The sequence below is a fragment of the Xyrauchen texanus genome, chromosome 14, assembly GCF_025860055.1.
Source record: "Xyrauchen texanus isolate HMW12.3.18 chromosome 14, RBS_HiC_50CHRs, whole genome shotgun sequence".
Classification (NCBI taxonomy): domain Eukaryota; kingdom Metazoa; phylum Chordata; class Actinopteri; order Cypriniformes; family Catostomidae; genus Xyrauchen; species Xyrauchen texanus.
The window spans coordinates 36662723-36682827 of NC_068289.1; the positions used below are offsets into that span (position 1 = coordinate 36662723).

At 42.4% G+C, this 20105-nt stretch overlaps 1 protein-coding gene across 1 annotated transcript in view; it reads right to left on the minus strand.

Moving 5' to 3' along the window:
- LOC127654777 (receptor tyrosine-protein kinase erbB-4-like) overlaps positions 1 to 20105 on the minus strand; it is a 514812-nt gene that overhangs the window by 208452 nt on the left and 286255 nt on the right. Inside the window, exon 3 of the mRNA XM_052142143.1 lies at positions 930 to 1116. Within this exon, the coding sequence (XP_051998103.1) occupies positions 930 to 1116 (187 nt within the window). The remainder of the gene's footprint in view (positions 1 to 929; positions 1117 to 20105) is intronic.

The window sequence follows — 20105 nt, forward strand, 5'->3', positions numbered from 1 at the left end:
GAGAAAAGGCCACGGCTGGCCGGCTTGCTCCCATGATAGTCATGTAGCCTGTTCCCCCCTTAGGGGTGCTGGGAACCTTAGGTCTGTATATGACACTTTTTTCTGGGGGTATTGGGATGGGTTACGTGCGGCCGATACAGTTGATTCTAGCACGCAGTAGCTTGCTTGCACCTGTGTCAACAATTCACGTAACACGGTCTAGTGCATGTCGTTTTAAAATGGGACACCTTTTGTCACTACATTCGACACAACGTCGAGTGAGTGACAGATGGGGAATGTCATGGTTACTGTTGTAACCTCGGTTCCCTGATAGAGGGAATGAGACGTTGTGTCCCCCTTTCGACGACACTAGAACTACCACTGTAAACGGCCGTACCTTATTATCGGCTCCTCAGTGCAAAAACCTGACTGACAGACGCATGCCCGCTTCCCTTTATACACATATGTCTGGGGGCGGACATGCAAATTCTGTCTGCCAATTTCTCATTGGCCTTTTCTCAAGTTCAGAGATACGTGAGGCTCTCAAGAAAGACCCCTTGCGTCACTACATTCGACACAATGTCTCGTTCCCTCAGTCAGGGAACGGAGGTTACAACAGTAACCATGACGTTTTGTAACTTGGCTTTAGATCAAAAGATTTATATGATCATGACAAACATAAAATCAGTCAAACATGTCCTGACATTTGATTGGTAGTGTACATTCTTAACCAGGCACTGCTATTCATGTTGTGTTCCATGAATCACAAGGATTTCAGAAGGGAATGATACATTAAAGTGGATTTCAAAGCAAACGACAAACCTTCTTTTACAAAGACATTATGATCAAAGTGATGCCATTTTATGCTCAATCAAGAAATATTAGCAATAGGGAATGAGGAACAAAATGCAAACAAATGAACACAGACCATGTGACCTGTGCACTCATACCTGTAAGATTCTTAAGGCCAAGTTGACGGAGACCAAAGTTGCCATCTCTCCGGTAGTTAAGGAAAATGGCCAGAGCATATCGGTCTTCGTACAGTCTGGTGCCTCGGATGATGCGAAGATTTTCCAAAGGCAGATATTCAAACTGATTTAGCGCAACAAGCACATAGCCGGTCACCTCACGAATAGACTGCAAAGAGAATAAAAAACAGCTATTAAACAAACAGCACTGAAAGTGTCTCAGATATATCAATTTAAAAGTCAAGTGTGTAATTTCTACACCACATATCCCATCCCAAACTCACACCATTGGATATGCCAATTTCGTTATTTAAAACAGATTTAATTCTGTTTGGTGCCACTAGTGCACAGAAATTACAAAGTTAATCTGGGGCCTGTGCCATGTAGCTGGTTTAGGTGGCTAGCCAGGTAAGTTTGAGTTTACCAAGTTTTAGGTACCATGGAAGTGGGTTGGGTTTATTGACTTTGTAACTTACACACCATGGCTAACCTTATCCATAGCAGGTTTTGTTCTGTGTAACAGATCTCTTAAAGATACTGAACCAATCAGCTGTGAGTAAAATGACATCCCTGATGCAATAAAGTCCCCGTCTCTTTTAAAACGCACTTTACTGGAAAACAATTAATCCCAGAAAAATCTAGACATTTTTTATTTTATTTCAATACACTATAATTGTTCTTACATGTAGCTACTCTAGCCATAAAATATCAAATATATATTAAAATTTGAACATAATATAATATAGGCTGCAAGAAGGATTAATATAATATCTGCCAATAATGATAGATTCTAAAATATTAAAATATGAATCACTCCACAAGATATATATATATATATATGTAGCTATGTCAAAAAGGGATGAATGCTAGCTTGTTTCATGGACTAGGGATGAATACAGTTTATTGAATACAGTATTCTGCGTGTCTTTTAATTATTCAGTAGTAGTATTATTCAGACCTACAGGTATTTCAATTCTCCCATCTGTCAGCTGTTTTATATTTTTATTACATTCAGTATTTGTTTCCAGCAGTCCTCTTGAGCTCTCGCAGCAGCCGCTGTGTTTCTTCTTGCTGTATAAATGTCTTTAATTTCTTCATAATTGTCTAGTGATTTTCAAAATGATCAGCCATTTAGCTGATAGATAAATCCCGTTGACTCTCTCACAAGAAGTGAATCACATTTCTATTTTTCTTGCTCTCTCTCTCTTGCTCTCTCACTCTCTCTCTATCTCTCTATCTCTCTCTCTCTCTCTCTCGCTCTCTCTCAGTGTTTTACACGATTGGCTGTTCGCTGCAAACGTCACTCATTCATATGCATGTGTCCATGAACTAACCTTAAATTCAGGAGCAAAGCCTGATTTCGCAGAGAAAGTTGATGAGACATGATAACAATTAAGCTAGATTGAACTGGTTTGGTTTTGTCAACTCAAAACCAATCCTGTAACCCTACTAATTCTAGTACAACTAGTACTTGTTCAAGCATAATAGTAACCTATTACAAGTGCCCAAACAAAAGGCAAAAATATATCAAATAAATAATAATAATAATAATTTGGTCAGTTTTTATGGCTTTTAGAGGAGAATTAGTCAGCTGGTCAGGCTAGCTGACTAGCTAAACCAGCCAAACACCAGTTTGGACAGGCTGGGAGATCAGCTACAGTAGACTAACTGAACACCTGCTTGGCCAAGATTTGGAGACCTGTGAAATACTCTTAAACCAGCTAAGACCAGCAAATCTCCTAGGGCTGGTTACAGGTGTTTTTTTTTTTAATATATTTTTACTGTTAATAAATGTGCATTAGACAAGAGCAATTCCTTGTACAACAACTGTTTGCCAAGGTAGTATTGATTAGCAAAATTTTTACAGCAGGCTTTAGTTAAGGGTAATTTATCTTGGCAACCTCTTTGAAGATTGTCCAGGTATGACTTGTTATGAACCCCCTCCCCTAAGGTTTGCCTTAATGTATCAGTGACTTAATCTAATGTGCCTATAATGAAAATTCACATATAGATTCACCTCAGGCTCCTCGGCTCGTCATACAGCCATTAGCTAAAGTGTGTGGAGTGGGCAACAATGTGGGCAGCACTGGACACAAAGAGCCACAGGGTATTTTTTCTCTCCATCTCTCTCTGCACTCTATTAGACAGATAATGATCATTGTGACAAGCCAGACCCATCCAACCACATCCATGAGACCCTCACCGTGACATACTGGTGCCGTCACAGTGCCTGTCATTATTGCAGACACAGTTTCATTCAGTTTGACAAAGTGCTTCCTGCTGTGAGTGATGACACTCTGTGTGAGTGGGCTGGGGGGTAGAATTAGCCCTGTGGAAATGATGGCAACAGGGAGGGCTCATATTGACAGCCGTCAGTTAGCGTGAACTTAAGCTCGGGCCCCATGCAGAGTGACAGAGCTGGTCCTGCTGCTGTCATCGTACAGCATGTCCAGCTAATGGGAAGAGACGGGAGCTCTTTTTAGCACCAGTGCTAGAAGACCAGTTGGAGCCTTAGTCATTTATCCGGGCTAATGAACTGAACTAATAGCTGCCGAACTGCGGGAATATGGCAGGAAGCACATCCTGTGCTGAAGTGATGTGAGTTGGAATGATTGTGATCCACCCATTCCAGCCATTTAGAAATATGAGGAACACCTCATTCTGATTTACGTGCAGGGGCATAGATTCCAGGGGTGATGGTAGGGAGGGAGTTAACCCCCCCCTAATAATAAAAACAAGCTAGTACAACCCCACCAATATTTATACCATAATCAATGGAAACATGCAAATTCTTTACACTGTAACCCCCCCAATGTTCAAGCCAAATCTACGCCCTTGTTTATGGTATACACTCACCTAAAGGATTATTAGGAACACCTGTTCGATTTCCCATTAATGCAATTATCTAATCAACCAATCACATGGCAGTTGCTTTAATGCATTTAGGGGTGTGGTCCTGGTCAAGACAATCTCCTGAACTCCAAACTGAATGTCAGAATGGGAAAGAAAGGTGATTTAAGCTATTTTGAGCGTGGCATGGTTGTTGGTGCCAGATGGGCCGGTCTGAGTATTTCACAATCTGCTCAGTTACTGGGATTTTCACGCACAACCATTTCTAGGGTTTACAAAGAATGGTGTGAAAAGGAAAAACATCCAGTATGCGGCAGTCCTGTGGGCTGAAAATGCCTTGTTGATGCTAGAGGTCAGAGGAGAATTGGCCGACTGATTCAAGCTGATAGAAGAGCAACTTTGCCTGAAATAACCACTCGTTACAACCGAGGTATGCAGCAAAGCATTTGTGAAGCCACAACACGCACAACCTTGAGGCGGATGGGCTACAACAGCAGAAGAGCCCACCGGGTACCACTCATCTCCACTACAAATAGGAAAAAGAGGCTAAAATTTGCAAGAGCTCACCAAAATTGGACAGTTGAAGACTGGAAAAATGTTGCCTGGTCTGATGAGTCTCGATTTCTGTTGAGACATTCAGATGGTAGAGTCAGAAATTGGCGTAAACAGAATGCGAACATGGATCCATCATGCCTTGTTACCACTGTGCAGGCTGGTGGTGGTGGTGTAATGGTGTGGGGGATGTTTTCTTGGCACACTTTAGGCCCCTTAGTGCCAATTGGGCATCGTTTAAATGCCACGGCCTACCTGAGCATTGTTTCTGACCATGTCCATCCCTTTATGGGCACCATGTACCCATCCTCTGATGGCTACTTCCAGCAGGATAATGCACCATGTCACAAAGCTTGAATCATTTCAAATTGGTTTCTTGAACATGACAATGAGTTCACTGTACTAAAATGGCCCCCACAGTCACCAGATCTCAACCCAGTAGAGCATCTTTGGGATGTGGTGGAACGGGAGCTTCGTGCCCTGGATGTGCATCCCACAAATATCCATCAACTGCGAGATGTTATCCTATCAATATGGGCCAACATTTCTAAAGAATGCTTTCAGCACCTTGTTGAATCAATGCCACGTATAATTAAGGCAGTTCTGAAGGCGAAAGGGGGTCAAACACAGTATTAGTATAGTGTTCCTAATAATCCTTTAGGTGAGTGTAGCTATTTCAGCTATGTATACCTTCTAATCTGGCTTTCTGGTCTAAGCTGGTCTCCCAGCCTGGTCAGTTCGGTCTGTTTGCTGGTTTTAGATGGGTTTTGGGCTCTTGTCAGCTGGGTATAGCACATATCATCATATCACATATAAGTTATTTGTCATATTATGACCCCCATGGAGTATGTGATTTGATACTATCTTTGCTCATTGGCACTAAGCGCTGCATTTTTTGAGCCAATCACCAGAGCCATAAATGCCATGTGACTAATCATTCTGGAGCTGCAGGAAAATAACAGTGCTGATTGGCTGATCGGACAACAACAGTGCGCACAGTCCCAAGCGCTTCTGTAACAACTAGCCTGAAATATGTGGTTAAAGCATGTATGTGTTATATCATAGGAGAGAGCGTAAAATTGCCTTCTCTAATAAAACAGCAATATTAAAGTAGTAAACTCCACACATAGTTCACTCCAAAAGGATTGTTTTACTGTAAAACATGTTGAAGATTAGCAGACAGGCAGTCAAACCATTAAGTGATGAGCTGTTCCTTCACAAAAACAGTTTATGCAGCACACTGACGCATCACATCCATAGATATCCACTAAAAATAACAGCCTCTGGACTCCATGCCAGTGTACTGGCCATAGGATGTCTATGGAACCCCCCCATTATGCATTTTGTTGCTAACCTTGTAAGCTAACTTGGTAGAAAGGCTGTGGTTAAAGCTGAAGTATGTAATTTTTTCAGCATTAAAATACTTTCTTCTATCCCAGCTTAATATGCAGAGACAACTATAAGTAAGCAATTCATAGGATAATTTTCTTAAAATGTAAACACTGTGGCTCTGAGGCACTATGAAAATTCCTCTGTTTGTTTTGAGCGACCATCTCAAATGAGACAATAACTTTGACCAATAGCCTGAGTTGGGGGCGGGACTATGTGTATGTTTGATCAATGATAGATGGAAGGCGTTTTCAGAAAGCTGTTTTGAAATATTTTTATTTTTTTTGATATTCCGCTTGGTGGCGCTAGTGGCACTGAAACTACAGACAGCGGACAAGAACCGAAGTCAATTTAATTCCTTTAAAAGCCCTCAAAAAATTGCAATCTGGAATAACCATAATACAATAAAATGTTTGGTATTTATATAAATAGGCAGAATAAACTGATAATTTAGAATGGACATAAATGGAGAACCAGGCTTTATGGCAGCATAATACTATAGTTATGGATGAGGGCTAATGGGTCATGCTAACCAGCCAAACCTTGAACAGAACCAGTGCCACTCCACAAAATCCTGTCATGTTGTCTGAAATCCATCCATTTCCTCTTCCTCTCCTTGCACTCACCACATCCTGCCAACAACCCCCTCACCCCTGACCACCAAGAACTAAACCCATCCTAGTTACCTAGCAACCTCTTGAACCTACTTCTGTCTGAAAGAAAGACAAGAAAGAGAGGGAGGGAAAAGTAGAGGCGAAAACCCAGCAACATCTTTGTTGTACTTCTCCTAATTTAATTAAAGGATTACTTTTCTGAGATGTTCCACACAGCCTATTTGGCTTCCCGTGTTCACTTTCCAGCACCGTTTAATTCCTTTTTCTCAAACTAATTTGTTATTTTCAAGCCAGTGGATCGATACTTCTTCGCATGGAGAGCAGAGAGGAGGAGAGTGATAGGACTGGGCCACTCTTCTTTCTGCTACCTCAATAACGAACCTGATAAATAAATATAAACACCTTGTTGTGATTACAAGAGAGGTTTAAAGCTAATTGCATGGTGTCAATGGGGAGATCTTTCCACCTGCGGTTAAGAAACAGAACACATTCATCATAACTTTACTTGCTATAGAGATAATGGACATACATCAAAATTATTCTAAATTCTGTTTTAAATTGCACAGAACCTTTACTGCTTCTGTAATGGTACAGTTACCACCCGTTACGGTTGAGCAGCGAGGCAGACGAGGAGATGCGGATCCAAATGCAGTTTAGACTTTTATTAAATGAACAAACGAATAAACAAAGGAAAAAACCCACAAGCGGGAAATAAACTTAAATGGAGAACCAGGGCAAACATAAAAAGAACTAGGGCAGCAAACATTCATGCACACACATCAAACAACGACCAACAATGACTAAACAAAGAACCAGGGTTTAAATACACAAAGGAACAGACAAGGGAATGAGGGACACCTGGGGCAACAATCAGGGGAAAACCAATCATAAAAAGAAACTACAAAGGACTACAAAAACCAAACAGGAAACAGGAACTAAACTTCAACATAAAAGCACAGAAACAAAAGACAATAGTGAACATGACAGCATAAAAGAAACTACAAAAGGACTACAAAAAACCAAAACAGGAACTAAACTAAACTTCAAAATAACAGTACAAAAAACAAAAGACAACAGGGAACATAACATAACCCCCCCTCAAAAGGACCGGATTCCAGACGGTCCTAAAGAAAACGACAAGAACAACAAACACAAATAAATGTCCAAGGGGTGAGGGACAGTCCAAGGAGGCACAAGGGGCAATTAGGCAGTCTACGGGGGCACAAGGGGCAATTAGGCAGACCAGGGAGGCCAAGAGGGCAGACAGGCAGTCCACGAAGGCGCAAGGGGCCGACAGGTAGACCAGGGAGGCCGAGAGGGCAGGCAGGCAGTCTATGGGGGTGTGAGACGGGGCCAGGGTCAGGTGGCCTGGGGAGCCTCCACCGGGTAGGAACAGGTTTAGGAGGCCAGGGAGGTGGCCACAAGACAAGGACCGGTTCAGGAGGTCTGGGAGGTGGCCACAGGACAGGGACAGGTTTAGGTGGCCTAGGAGGTGGCCGTAGGGCAAGGGCTGGTTCAGGGGGCCTGGGAGTAAGATTGGACACTAGGGGAGCTGGCGGAGCCAAGGAGGACTTCTGAGGTGGAGCAGTCGAAGACTTGGGTGGCGGCGCCGAAGGAGGCGTAGGCAAGGCCGCAGGAGACCCTGGGGGCGGAGCAGAGGCAGGCAGAGCCGTGGGAGACACTGTGGGCGGAGCAGAGGCAGGCAGAGCCGTGGCAGACTCAGGTGGTGAGGCCTTGGGTGGACCAGGATGTGGAACCGTGGTGGGCGGGGCCAAGAAGGACTTTGGAGGCGGAGCCGTAGAAGACTCAGGAGGCGGAGCTGTGGGAGGCAGAACCATGGAAAGCTCTGGAAGCTCGGGGGGCAGAGCCGTGGGAGACTCAGGAGGCAGAGCTGAGGGAGGCTCAGGAGGCAGAGCAGAGGGAGGCGGAGCCGAGGAAGGCAGGGCCGAGGAAGGCTCGGGAGGCTCAGGAGGCGGAGCCGAGGGAGGCGGAACCATGGAAAGCTCTGGAGGCTCAAGGGGCGGAGCCGTGGGAGGCTCAGGAGGCAAAGCCGAGGCAGGCTCAGGAGGCGGAGCCGAGGAAGGCTCAGGAGGCGGAGCCGTAGGCAGCTCTAGAGGCGGAGGCCTGGAAGGCTCTGGAGGTGGAGCCGAGGGAGGGTGCGCCGTAGGATGCTCTAGAGGCGGAGCCCTAGAAGGTTCTGGAGTCTCTGGGAGAAGAGCCGTAGGAGGCTCGGGAGGCAGAGCCCAGGAAGGCTCGAGAGACTTGAGGGGCGGAGCCCTGGGAGGCTTGAGAGGCGGAGCCCTGGGAGGCTCGGGAAGCTCGAGAGGCGGAGCCCTGGGAGGCTCGAGAGGCGGAGCCCTGGGAGGCTCGAGAAGCTCGAGGGGCGGAGCCCTGGGAGGCTCGGGAAGCTCGAGAGGCGGAGCCCTGGGAGGCTCGGGAAGCTCGAGGCGGAGCCCTGGGAGGCTCGGGAAGCTCGAGGGGCGGAGCCCTGGGAGGCTCGGGAAGCTCGAGGCGGAGCCCTGGGAGGCTCGGGAAGCTCGAGAGGCGGAGCCCTGGGAGGCTCGGGAGGTGGAGCCAAGGGAGGCTCGAGAGACTTGAGGGGCGGAGCCCTGGGAGGCTCGAGAGGCGGAGCCCTGGGAGGCTCGAGAGGCGGAGCCCTGGGAGGCTCGAGAGGCGGAGCCCTGGGAGGCTCGAGAGGCGGAGCCCTGGGAGGCTCGAGAGGCGGAGCCCTGGGAGGCTCAGAAAACGGAGCTCTGGAAAGCGGAGCTCTGGAAAGCTCGGGAGGCGGAGCTCTGGAAAGCTCGGGAGGCGGAGCTCTGGAAAGCTCGGGAGGCGGAGCTCTGGAAAGCTCGGGCTCTTGGACGGGCGTGACCACTGGCGCTGGCCTTTGGACGGTCATGCTACTGGCGCTGGCTCTTGGACGGTCGAGGCTACAGGCGCTGGCTCACTGACCTCTGAGGCGGCAGGCGCTGGCTCACTGACCTCTGAGGCGGCAGGCGCTGGCTCACTGACCTCTGAGGCTAAGGGCTCGTAAGGGCTGACGAGGGCTCTGGCTCGTTGACCGTGGCTGACGAGGGCTCTGGCTCGCAGACCGGGGCAGGCGTGGGCTCTGGCTCGCAGACCGGGGCAGGCGTGGGCTCTGGCTCGCTGACCGGGGCAGGCGTGGGCCGGGAGGCGGACGCCTGTCTTCTCCTCCTCCTCCTCCTCCGGGCGGACGAAGTTGGAGATCCAAATGCAGTTTAGACTTTTATTAAATTAACAAACGAATAAACAAAGGAAAAAACCCACAAGGGGGAAATAAACTTAAATGGAGAACCAGGGCAAACATAAACGGAGAACTAGGGCAGCAAACATTCATGCACACACATCAAACAACGACCGACAATGACTAAACAAAGAACCAGGGTTTAAATACACAAAGGAACAGACGAGGGAATGAGGGACACCTGGGGCAACAATCAGGGGAAAACCAATCATAAAAAGAAACTACAAAGGACTACAAAAACCAAACAGGAAACAGGAACTAAACTAAACTTCAACATAAAAGCACAGAAACAAAAGACAACAGTGAACATGACAGCATAAAAGAAACTACAAAGGACTACAAAAACCAAAACAGGAACTAAACTAAACTTCAAAATAACAGTACAAAAAACAAAAGACAACAGGGAACATAACACCACCCAGGGGACAAGTGTGCTGTACACAACTGTAACAAACGTATGTACCTAACCTCATTTCAAACCAAATTTTTGACTATCAGTATAAAGTCTGGTCCAGTTTGCAGGTTATTCTGGACAAGAAATGATAAAAAGGATATCGTTAAGGTCTGCCAGATTTAAATGAGAAGGAATCAAAATATACAGTATAATTTTTTTTTACAAGCCAATTATAGTTTATCTTAAATATCAGATACCACAATAATAAACCAGAATGGATGAAGCTCAAATGCCATTACAACAGTATCATTACATGACCAGGTACACAGAAAACATAAGAAATTAGCAAAAATGTGTGTAGACAATCCGGTAAACTTTGTACGGCTTAGTTTCCAGGCGGATGAGTGTACCTCCTGACTTCCCAAAGTTGTGTAGGGCCAGCCAAAACAGAAAAGAACTGGTGATTATGCACAATATCGCATGCATATTAGTCCAAGTCCATTAAACGGTGGACTATCTGAGGCTATGGCTATGATTCACCCACAACTGTTTCTTTGTTTGGAAGTCTATTTTTCTATGAAGTCTTGACCTTTTTATTTTGTTTTATATGAAATAAAAATCAAATTTGGGTTTAACCTAAGGCGATCATTATGGAGTGAAAAACAAACCTTAAACTTCAGATGCAACATACGCAGACAGAGGCTCTGCCTGTGGAATTCCAAGCTTTAAAGGTTTCTTTTTACATTTTAAAAATGTGCAATATATATATATATAAATCTATCTGTTCTATGCCAATTGAGAATCCAGATTTGTTTTTTTACTAACGGCAGAGAGGGGAGAGATATCAGTATCTATTCCATTCTCTTTGAACATTTCTGCATATCTCCACTCCCTGCTGTTATTCATATACTGAAAAACAAAGGCCAAGGACGCTTTTAGAACCCAATAAGAGAGGCTCTACTACAGGTGGGCTAATACTTAAAGATATGCCTAGCACTCAGAGTCATTTGGGCCCTTATTAGACCTGTTGAAGGGTACTGTCTTGATAAAGCCAAACTATAAATACAGTTCATGTTCTTCCATGTGGTGAGTGGAAAGAGGGGGTGATATAGACTTTGATGCTAGGTTTGGAAGCTCTGATGACAGTGGTCCGCTTAAAGCACTTGTGATACTGATAGGAGAAGGGAAGCTCAGCTATAAAAGTGGGCTTGCTGTTGATAAGGACAGATTTGTATGTGGACTAGAAAGGGATTTCAAGTCACAGGGAAAAAAAAAGACTCAATCTCTCTAGTTCATGTAACGTATGTCTCTATGAAAACTACCATTCAGATTATGGTTTTGTATACATGACTCTACTGGACGCATACAATATATTTTATGTGCCATATTTTTCTAATAAAATAGGAAGCAGGGTTGCTGCAGAGTTTCAAAAATCAAATTTAAGACTTTGAAAGACTTTTTGTCATGGTCCTGTCACTTTGTCAGTCTGGGTTTTTGTCTGATTCGACCGTGACAACATTGTTGCATGTTTTGTCTTATGTTTCGTGTGCTGTCTTTGTGTGAGCGCACGTGTCCAGTTGTTAGTTACCGCTGTGTGCTCTTTGGTCGGTCTTGTTCATGTCCGGAGCATGGTGTCTGGATCCTGACTTCCTTATCTGGTTCGGTTTCGGTCTGCGTCTGGATCCGGACACTCATGCTCCATGTTCTGTCTGTTTTTGTATCTGTCTCTCGCATTGCTATCGCTATGTGCTGCATGCCCGGGTCACGAGCTGTCATGATGTTGTACTGAGGTTCTGTTGCTTCGGTCTTAGGTGTCAGGTGTGTGTTTGTGGCTGAACTCTAGCACAAGTGTCTCATTTTGTCGCCTGTTGCGTGCATCGTGTGACGTTTGCTTCATGACGTACGCTCAGATTTTGTTTAGTGTGAGAATGTGTGCCAGGGCTTTGTTTGGCATTGCATTCTCACGTCTTGTCTGTCGGTTGGTATGTGCGTATATTGCCTTATTGTCTTGGTGATGTGCAGTCATGCCATTCAGATGTTTTGTTGTCTTGTGAGAGCATGTGGCTTTGTTTTGTTTCTGCATCGCCGCATGTCTCTCTGTCTTACCTCATACCCCGCCTCCTTGTTTGCCAATTATTAGTTTATTAGTCACTCCTGCCCTGTCTTGTTAACCTGTTGATTTCTCTCCCTGTGTGTGCCTCCAGTGCCAGTTCGTCTTGTGTGCTTGTATGTTTAGTCAGTGAGGGTCTTGTGTTCCCAGTCTGTCTTGCTTCCAGTCCCAGTCCTGTTTGGTGTGATCAGTCCTTATTCCCCATTACCCTCTGCCCCAGCACTGGATTATTTGTTTTCCTCTACGGGGATGTTTATGTTTGTTTTCCCCCTTGTGGGAATTTTGGTTTGTTTTTATTTATTTATTTTGTATATAAATAAATTCCTTGTTTTTTTAATCTCTGTGCTTGGGTCCTGAGCCTCACTATTCTCTACTCTGGTGACACCTTTTTTAAAGACCTGAACCGATAAAAATAATATGGTATCCCCATATAAAAACAAACTCACACAAACTCAAAATAAATCATGAATCACAGACTCTTACTTAATCAGGTAGGGGCACACATTCAACATGGCCTTCAACAGTACTTATTAGTAAAACAGGGTAGGATATATGCAAGTTTCAAATTACTCAAGACATGTTTTCCTCATACAGTATATCACATTAAAATTGGTTTATGTACCATTATAAAATAAATACAAACAAGAGGTGAACCAATATTGGATTTTGTGTGTTGAAAGAAAGACAATTAATCTGTCAATAGGTTTTAAAATTGGTAGCCTATATTAAATATTCTTAGTCTTTCCTTCCTGTGATGGGGGGGGTGGGGGGCTAGACTGAGGCTACAAGAGTCCAAATTTAATTAAATTCAAGATTCAGTTTATGGTGCAACCAATATATCAATAACCAAGAAAAAATAATAATATTTCATTCATAGCACAGAACTTTTAACTTTAAAGCCTGAAATTCATCAGGGGACTCCTATTTTGAAATGTAAACGCTTCCCAGTTTCTAGCTGCTCATTCAAACAGCTAAAGGAAATCAAATGTATACTCTTACATAATCTACAACATATTGCAATATAAACAATTAAATGTTAACATTGTCATATTTAATCAATACTATAACATCATCATCAACAGATGATCATTAGTGATCGCTTGTCATAAATTTCAGATATGTCCAAATGATTATAAACTGCTCTGCAGCAGCTGGAAACTCTCACATCCCCCACATGCTTGGAGAAAATACAAGTTTTAACTTTGAAGGATGCAGTGCCTGCATTTATTTAACTAAATTGGATTCTTCGGATGTCACGTGACACTATGCGAGGAGCAGACGTGTGAGTGACAAGCCCTGCGTACTTTGTTTTTTAATTATTTTCATGTTATAATCCGTTGAGATTTGAAACACCCAGTTACATATTTGTTCTTTGAGGTAAACATGGCAAAGAAATCAAAATCCTCAGGCTCTGGAGACATTAAAAGTGATCATTAATGTGATCAAGATGAAAACTCTGATGGGCCTGCTGACTGGGGACTCGATTTGGATGGCACAATGGGAGAAGTAATCCAGCATCAACTGTTCAACATTTCTGTGATGCTGAAAAAGTTCTGACTTGGAGGATTTCGCTGTAATACCTCAATCGATTAAGGCGATGGAAACAAAATTATCTGAGTTGGCGGATGTTGAGAAACAGATAAATTATCTGGAGTCATTGGAAAGGGAATTTTCCACAAGTCCTCTCATGACCAAAATAGAAAAACTGGAAGATCTTGAAAATAGGAGCCGAAGAAATAACGTACGTATTGTTGGAATTCCTGAGCATGAGGAAGGCAGAGACATGGTGAAATTCCTAGATGAGCTCTTCCCGAGTCTGCTCGACATAACAGGTCATAAGCTGGAAATCGAGCAAGCTTACATAGTCCTGGCTCGCAGATCGGCTGAGGGAAACAGGCCCCAATCAATTCTGCCCCGATCTTTTAGATCATCCGATAAAGATTGCGTGTTGCACGAGGTGAGGAGCAAAGTAAAGCTTTCTTGGAAGAATCACAATATTTTCTTCTACCTGGATTTTGCAAATCCGTCAAGAGTGAAACGTGATCAATTCAAGGAGTGTAAAAACTCTTACGTCAACAGAAAATCGCTTTTGCGATTATATTGAGAGTGGAAGCGTGGGGATGGCCGCAAAATATCTACATGCCCACACAAAGGATGTCTTTTATAAAGTTCACAGACTAAGAGTAAGTCATGGTGTAGTTTTTCATGCAGTCTCTGAATGAATTTTACTCTTGACCATCCGTGGAACCGGGACACCTGTTTTGTTTATTTTCGTGCTGGTTCCGCCTAGTGGCTGGAGTTTGTTTTGTGGAATAACACTGCTTCGGGACAGTTGTGAAATAATCTGTTCGTTCCTTGTGCTTATGCCTCCTGTTGGCTGGAGTTAGTTTTGTGGAGTACTTTTTGCGGGACATTGGAATGATTACAGAACACACCTTCGAGATGGTTCTGTGAATGAATCTACAGGTTCTTTCTGTTTATTATGCCTATTGGCTGGGATTTGTTTAACAATGTATTTTCTGTTATGTAATTTTGCCTTACAAAATTTGTGCAGAAGCACCAGACTTGAGGAATCCGATGGCACAGTTGTCGCGTGGGCTCTTGTAAGCGTATATGGACCTTTTGAGTTTAGAGTGACTGACGCCGGTTGGCGCTGTCGTGCGCGGGGTTAATCAGCACCTTTTTTCTGTTTGTTTGGTGTGGGGGGGTTCAGGGTTTAATTGTTGCACAAATGTTGGAATGTGATCTGTATAATCTTTTTTTTTTGGCACACAATTTATTTTGTCTATTATATCAAAATGTGATGACATAAGAGCCCCTCCCTGGTTTTATACTGAACAGGAAGTCCTTGCCCTTATTTCGCCATTGCAAAGCCTTTCTTCAAACTAATCGGATAACTTAAGTCACACCCCGTTATTTCACATTTGCACGTGATTTGGACAAGAATGGCCAGAGTATTTAATTCAGACATTTTTTTTAAATATTGCCTCAAGCATATGGATGAACCCCAAATTATGTATCAACAAGTCCCCTTTTTGCTGGTCAGAGTGGATTGGGAGGGGGGTTACTACACTCAGTGACCTATATGAGTGTGGAGTGTTGAGATCCTTTCAGTGTTTGGTTTACCTTTTTGGGATTCCCAGATCTCAGTTCTATAAGTATTTACACCTGCGGCACCTGCTCTGTACTGATTTTGGAAGTAGTTTACACCCCCTTAAAGCAGCAAATACTCTGGGAGTGGTGAATTACTGCTTTTGGAAAAAGTCATGAGGCATCAGTGTATTACTCACTGCTAATTCAGAGTCTGGGGGACAGAACTTCATCTTCTCTTAAGAGATTGTGGGAGAGAGATCTAGACTTAGTGTTGGGGAAGGGAGAGTGTACTAGTATTCTAAAAAATGTCAAGTCTGCATTTAGAGATGCAACGGTTCACCATATGCAATTTAACATTTTACAGAGTTTACTGGACCTCCTCTAGTTTGCATAGGCTTGGTCATAAAGACACACGATGTCAATCACACGCTGGCGATGTCAATCAGAAGATGGATACACAACCCATGTCTTTTGGGGATGTGTTAAGTTTCAAGAATTTTGGTTGAGGATTCAGAATTTTATGTGTGAGTTTTTGGCATCTCAAAATGTATTTAGCCCCAGACTCTGTATTGTAGGAGATGAGGAAGTCATTAATTTGGAGAATAAGCATGTGGAAAACTGGGTCCTAATGATTGCCAGACAGATTATTTAAATCTGTCAGGAGTGGTGTTCAGAGATGACCAGAGTGGCAGCTTTTGAGAAGGGGGTATGCAGAAGACTGGGGAGTCTAGACTTATTTGTGGAGAAATTGGACGAATATCGTGCTTTTTTGGAGGGCTCTCGGCGATGTACTGGGGTGAGAGGTGTAGTGGATGTGTGATTAGTATATATATATATATATATATATATATATATATATATATATATATATATATATATATATATATATATTATTTTTTTCTATATGAGGGTGAGCAAATGACCGAAGTTTTGAGTGTACTATCTCTTTAATTTCTTTAAAAAGAACACCTCTTTCCATTTTCCTTTCTGAATTAAAGAAGTGGCCTTTCTTTTCAAAACAGCATTCAAAAATGAAAAAAAAAAAAAAAAAGACATAAAGCGCAAGAAAGAAGCATAAAAAGTTGGACAGATTTACTAGATTTCCTGGGATTCTTTCTCTTCTCAGCACAAGAGTTTTGGGCTAGAGAAAATGTGCTGCGCAAACACAACCTCCCATTCAGTGTCTATAATGTGCTCAGTATGGAAATAGAGTCCTTCGGTTGGCAAACATGTGGAATAGAGTGAGAAACAGGGATGAGGAGAAGGAAGGAGGGATGGAGAGTTGATGAGGAGGTGAATGGCGAGAGCAAGGTTTTTTGGTTCTTTGTATATTTTAATGCATTATTAATACTCCACCTGTTCCAGTTCAAAGAAGAAAACTGAGAAAGAGAGAGGATAGACCAGAAAGAGAAAGACTGAGAAAAAATGAAGAGAGAGAGAGAGAGAGAGAGAGAGAGAGTAAACAAATAGTAACACCATGGCCCATTCTGTTTGTTATCCTAATTAACACTCATTTACATACATATAAATCTTGTTGTGTCTGCTGGAGGGGCGGGCAGACACATACAAATAGTACACGGTTTGAATCACTGTGTGTTTATATTCCACCCTCTACATGCACAATTCTCCACTGCATATCCAATGAGCAGGTCTTTAAAAATCATTTTACAGGAATCACACTCACAAAGAGCAATATCTATACAGAGTATACTGTAACTAGAAAAAATTACATTCACTATAGAAACTTTTCAAGATTTAATAATTTCCATGGCTTTTCAAGACCTGGAAATTCTTATTTTAAAAATTACCAGATTTTCCTTAACAGATGGAACCTTGCCCGTACTAAAATACTCTAATTGTGTTTCTGGTGCTGCTACTGAAATAAACAGTGACACTGAAAAATAAATGATGTTTCAGCAGAGGTGTGTGGTTGCAGTCTAAATTGAATGTGATGAGAAAGACAACAATATAAAGACAATAAATAACACAATACAAACATGTCTATTTCAATGTCCTTGAGGGTTTTAAGCAACAAGAAACATACAGTATGATCAGACTCATGAGACTTACTGTAAATCAATGTAATTACTGACTGGTAATATATGCTACTTTTAAAACTATGTTTACAATGGTAAAACTAGAACAAAATATCTATCTAAAAAACTCTCCTATCCCTAGAGTTAAGCAGTCTTGAACCCTCTATATGCCAGCTCTATTTATCCTTTATTACTCTGCCTTGTGTTTACTTCAAATAGTGACACATCAAATAAAGAATTCTTACGTCGATATTTTGATCTCACAAAACAGTCTGATGCACCTCATTCTCTCCCTTCAACTAAAAAAGGGATGCTCTATCTTGTACAAACAAAAATATAATAAATGAAAAAGAAAATAAATTTTTCGAATGACCAGAGATGATACGGTGTATTATCAGAGTCATAGGCTACCACATTAATCCGGATACATTTAAAAACAGCTTTTTCATTTTCCAAAAGTTGCTCATCCACACTAAAACATATGAAAATTCTTCCATTTATGGTCTGAAATGCAATTGTCCTCGTGTTCCGTCTCTGGACAACAATTCCTAGTAAACTTCCTGTCACCTTTAAAGAAATGCAACGTGAAGTTTGTACAAAGTAATTCTTATCTTTAACAATGCTATCCAGTTAAATAGTTTTGGGTTGAATGGATCAAATGACTGCATCACATGACAATAATCATGTCATCATTTTCAGATATCTCCATTTCCCCTGTCCACACTACAACGCTAAGACGGCATTTTCAAATGTATTCACTTGGGAGATCATTTTCAAAAAGCTCTGTTTTCGCTGTCTCAATATGGGGGGAAAGCCAAAACATAAGAAAAAAATATGTGTTTTAAAATGAAAACATAGTGTGGATTGACCCCAGGCTTCTTCTGTGAGAGGAAATGTGAATGAGAGGCACAGCTAAATGCTCTTCTTGATTCTCATTGGTATAGACAGTGCAACAGACTCATGTCAGGCTTATTGATAAGCAAACCCTGCAGGATATGTTGATTACTACAAAAAGTTCTGTGACAGAAAATACATAAAACTCCAGCACAGAGATGACAGAGAAGGTGTTATGTGTAATTTCATACTGCAAATTATTTAAATGGATTGCTATATTTTGGCATATTGTCTCTCTGCTTGTAAGACTGTGTAAAGCAGTTCAATGGAAAGGAGGAGGCGTGGATCGGCTTGGCAATGTAAATAATATATTAATCCTAAACTTAAATAAAAGACAAACACACACACACATGTCCGTAAACGATCTCTCTCTCGTCGCACCACCGTCCGCAATCGGCCTTTATCCCTCTCGGAGGCTTAATTAGCCTGATAAGGTACCGGGTGTGTATAATGACGACTCAGCCCCGCCCTCCGCCCTGTCACAGACTGCATTGAAAGATAAATAACTATCCATCCATCCATCCATCCATCCATCCATCCATCCATCTAGTTTGTGATATATATATATTCAAGACCAAATTTCCTGGCTTGTGTCTAGGGCTGTCACGATTATGAAATTTGGCTGACGATTAATTGTCAAACAAATAATTGTGTATATGACGTTTAATTGTCTCGTTAAGGGCTTTAATGACTAACTGCCATTTAAATTGTCATGTTTTTTAAGGTATGCTTTTTTCCTGCATGTGTGCTTCATACACCGAAGTAATATATATATATATATATATATATATGTATATATATTTCATTATGCATTAATAAAACATTTATTTCATAATTTATTCACATTCACATGTTATTTTAATGCTCTGATTAAACCCATGAGCCCTTATTTGTCATGAAGCAAAACCTTTGAGATTTAGTTTCATAATTTGATCACCCCACAGAAAGAGAGTAGCGTGCATCTCCTCCTCTTTCAGACTGCATGTCATTAACAAAGCATGTATGAACCAGGAACATTTGCCATTACATGATCATTTAATGTGAAACTGGAGCGCTTTGCATTCACTATCAAAGTTTATACTTGTTTGTTTATATTTTGGCGGGGGTTTGGCGTGAGCCTCTGCTGACGGTGCACGCATCAGAGCACTTCACAAGCACTCCAGGACAGGAGCTGGTTAACCCCATAGTGCAGCTCTATGACACTCGGACTCAGAGTTAAACTGAATGACACACAAACGCGCTGTTCATGGCATTTACACAGTATATTCGCTTAAAATTCCCTTATTTGGGCATTAAAATGTGATTGGAATTTGAATGCCCAATAGTCACGTTTGTCTAAAATAACCACGGTTAGATCAAATAACCATGATCAGAAGGTTATTTAATAATCACAACAGGCCTTCTTGTGTCTAAATGCTTTATAGCTCAGGTGGATTCATCTTTGATCCTAGCCTTGAAAGAGGAAAAATATTGGCTAATGTTTCTTCATTCCAATCTTTCCCAGTGAATGTATATATATATAGATGGACATATAGATAATCTAGAGGACAGATTATATGTTAACAAACATATAATTCGATTTTTAGATGTTTATAATGATTGTTTATGATTGATTAGACGCAATCGTGAATGCGAATGCCCTGCCGTGTTTTGATGGATGGTAGGGGTCTCCTCCACCTCTGGCAGCGGTTCTCCCGCTCCATGCGGTCGGCAGTGAGCCCCTACTAGCTTGTGGATGACTGTCTTATCTTTGACTCCGCCAGGTTTTAGTGGCCGGTAGGGGTCCTCTATGTAATGGGGTAAAATGGAAAGGAGGAGGTGAGAACCTGCTTGTCAATATAAATAATCATTTAATAATTAACTTAAAGCAAAAGACATATAACACACACACACACACACACACACACACACACACACACACACACACACACACACACACACATACAGGGCAGCTGCCAGTA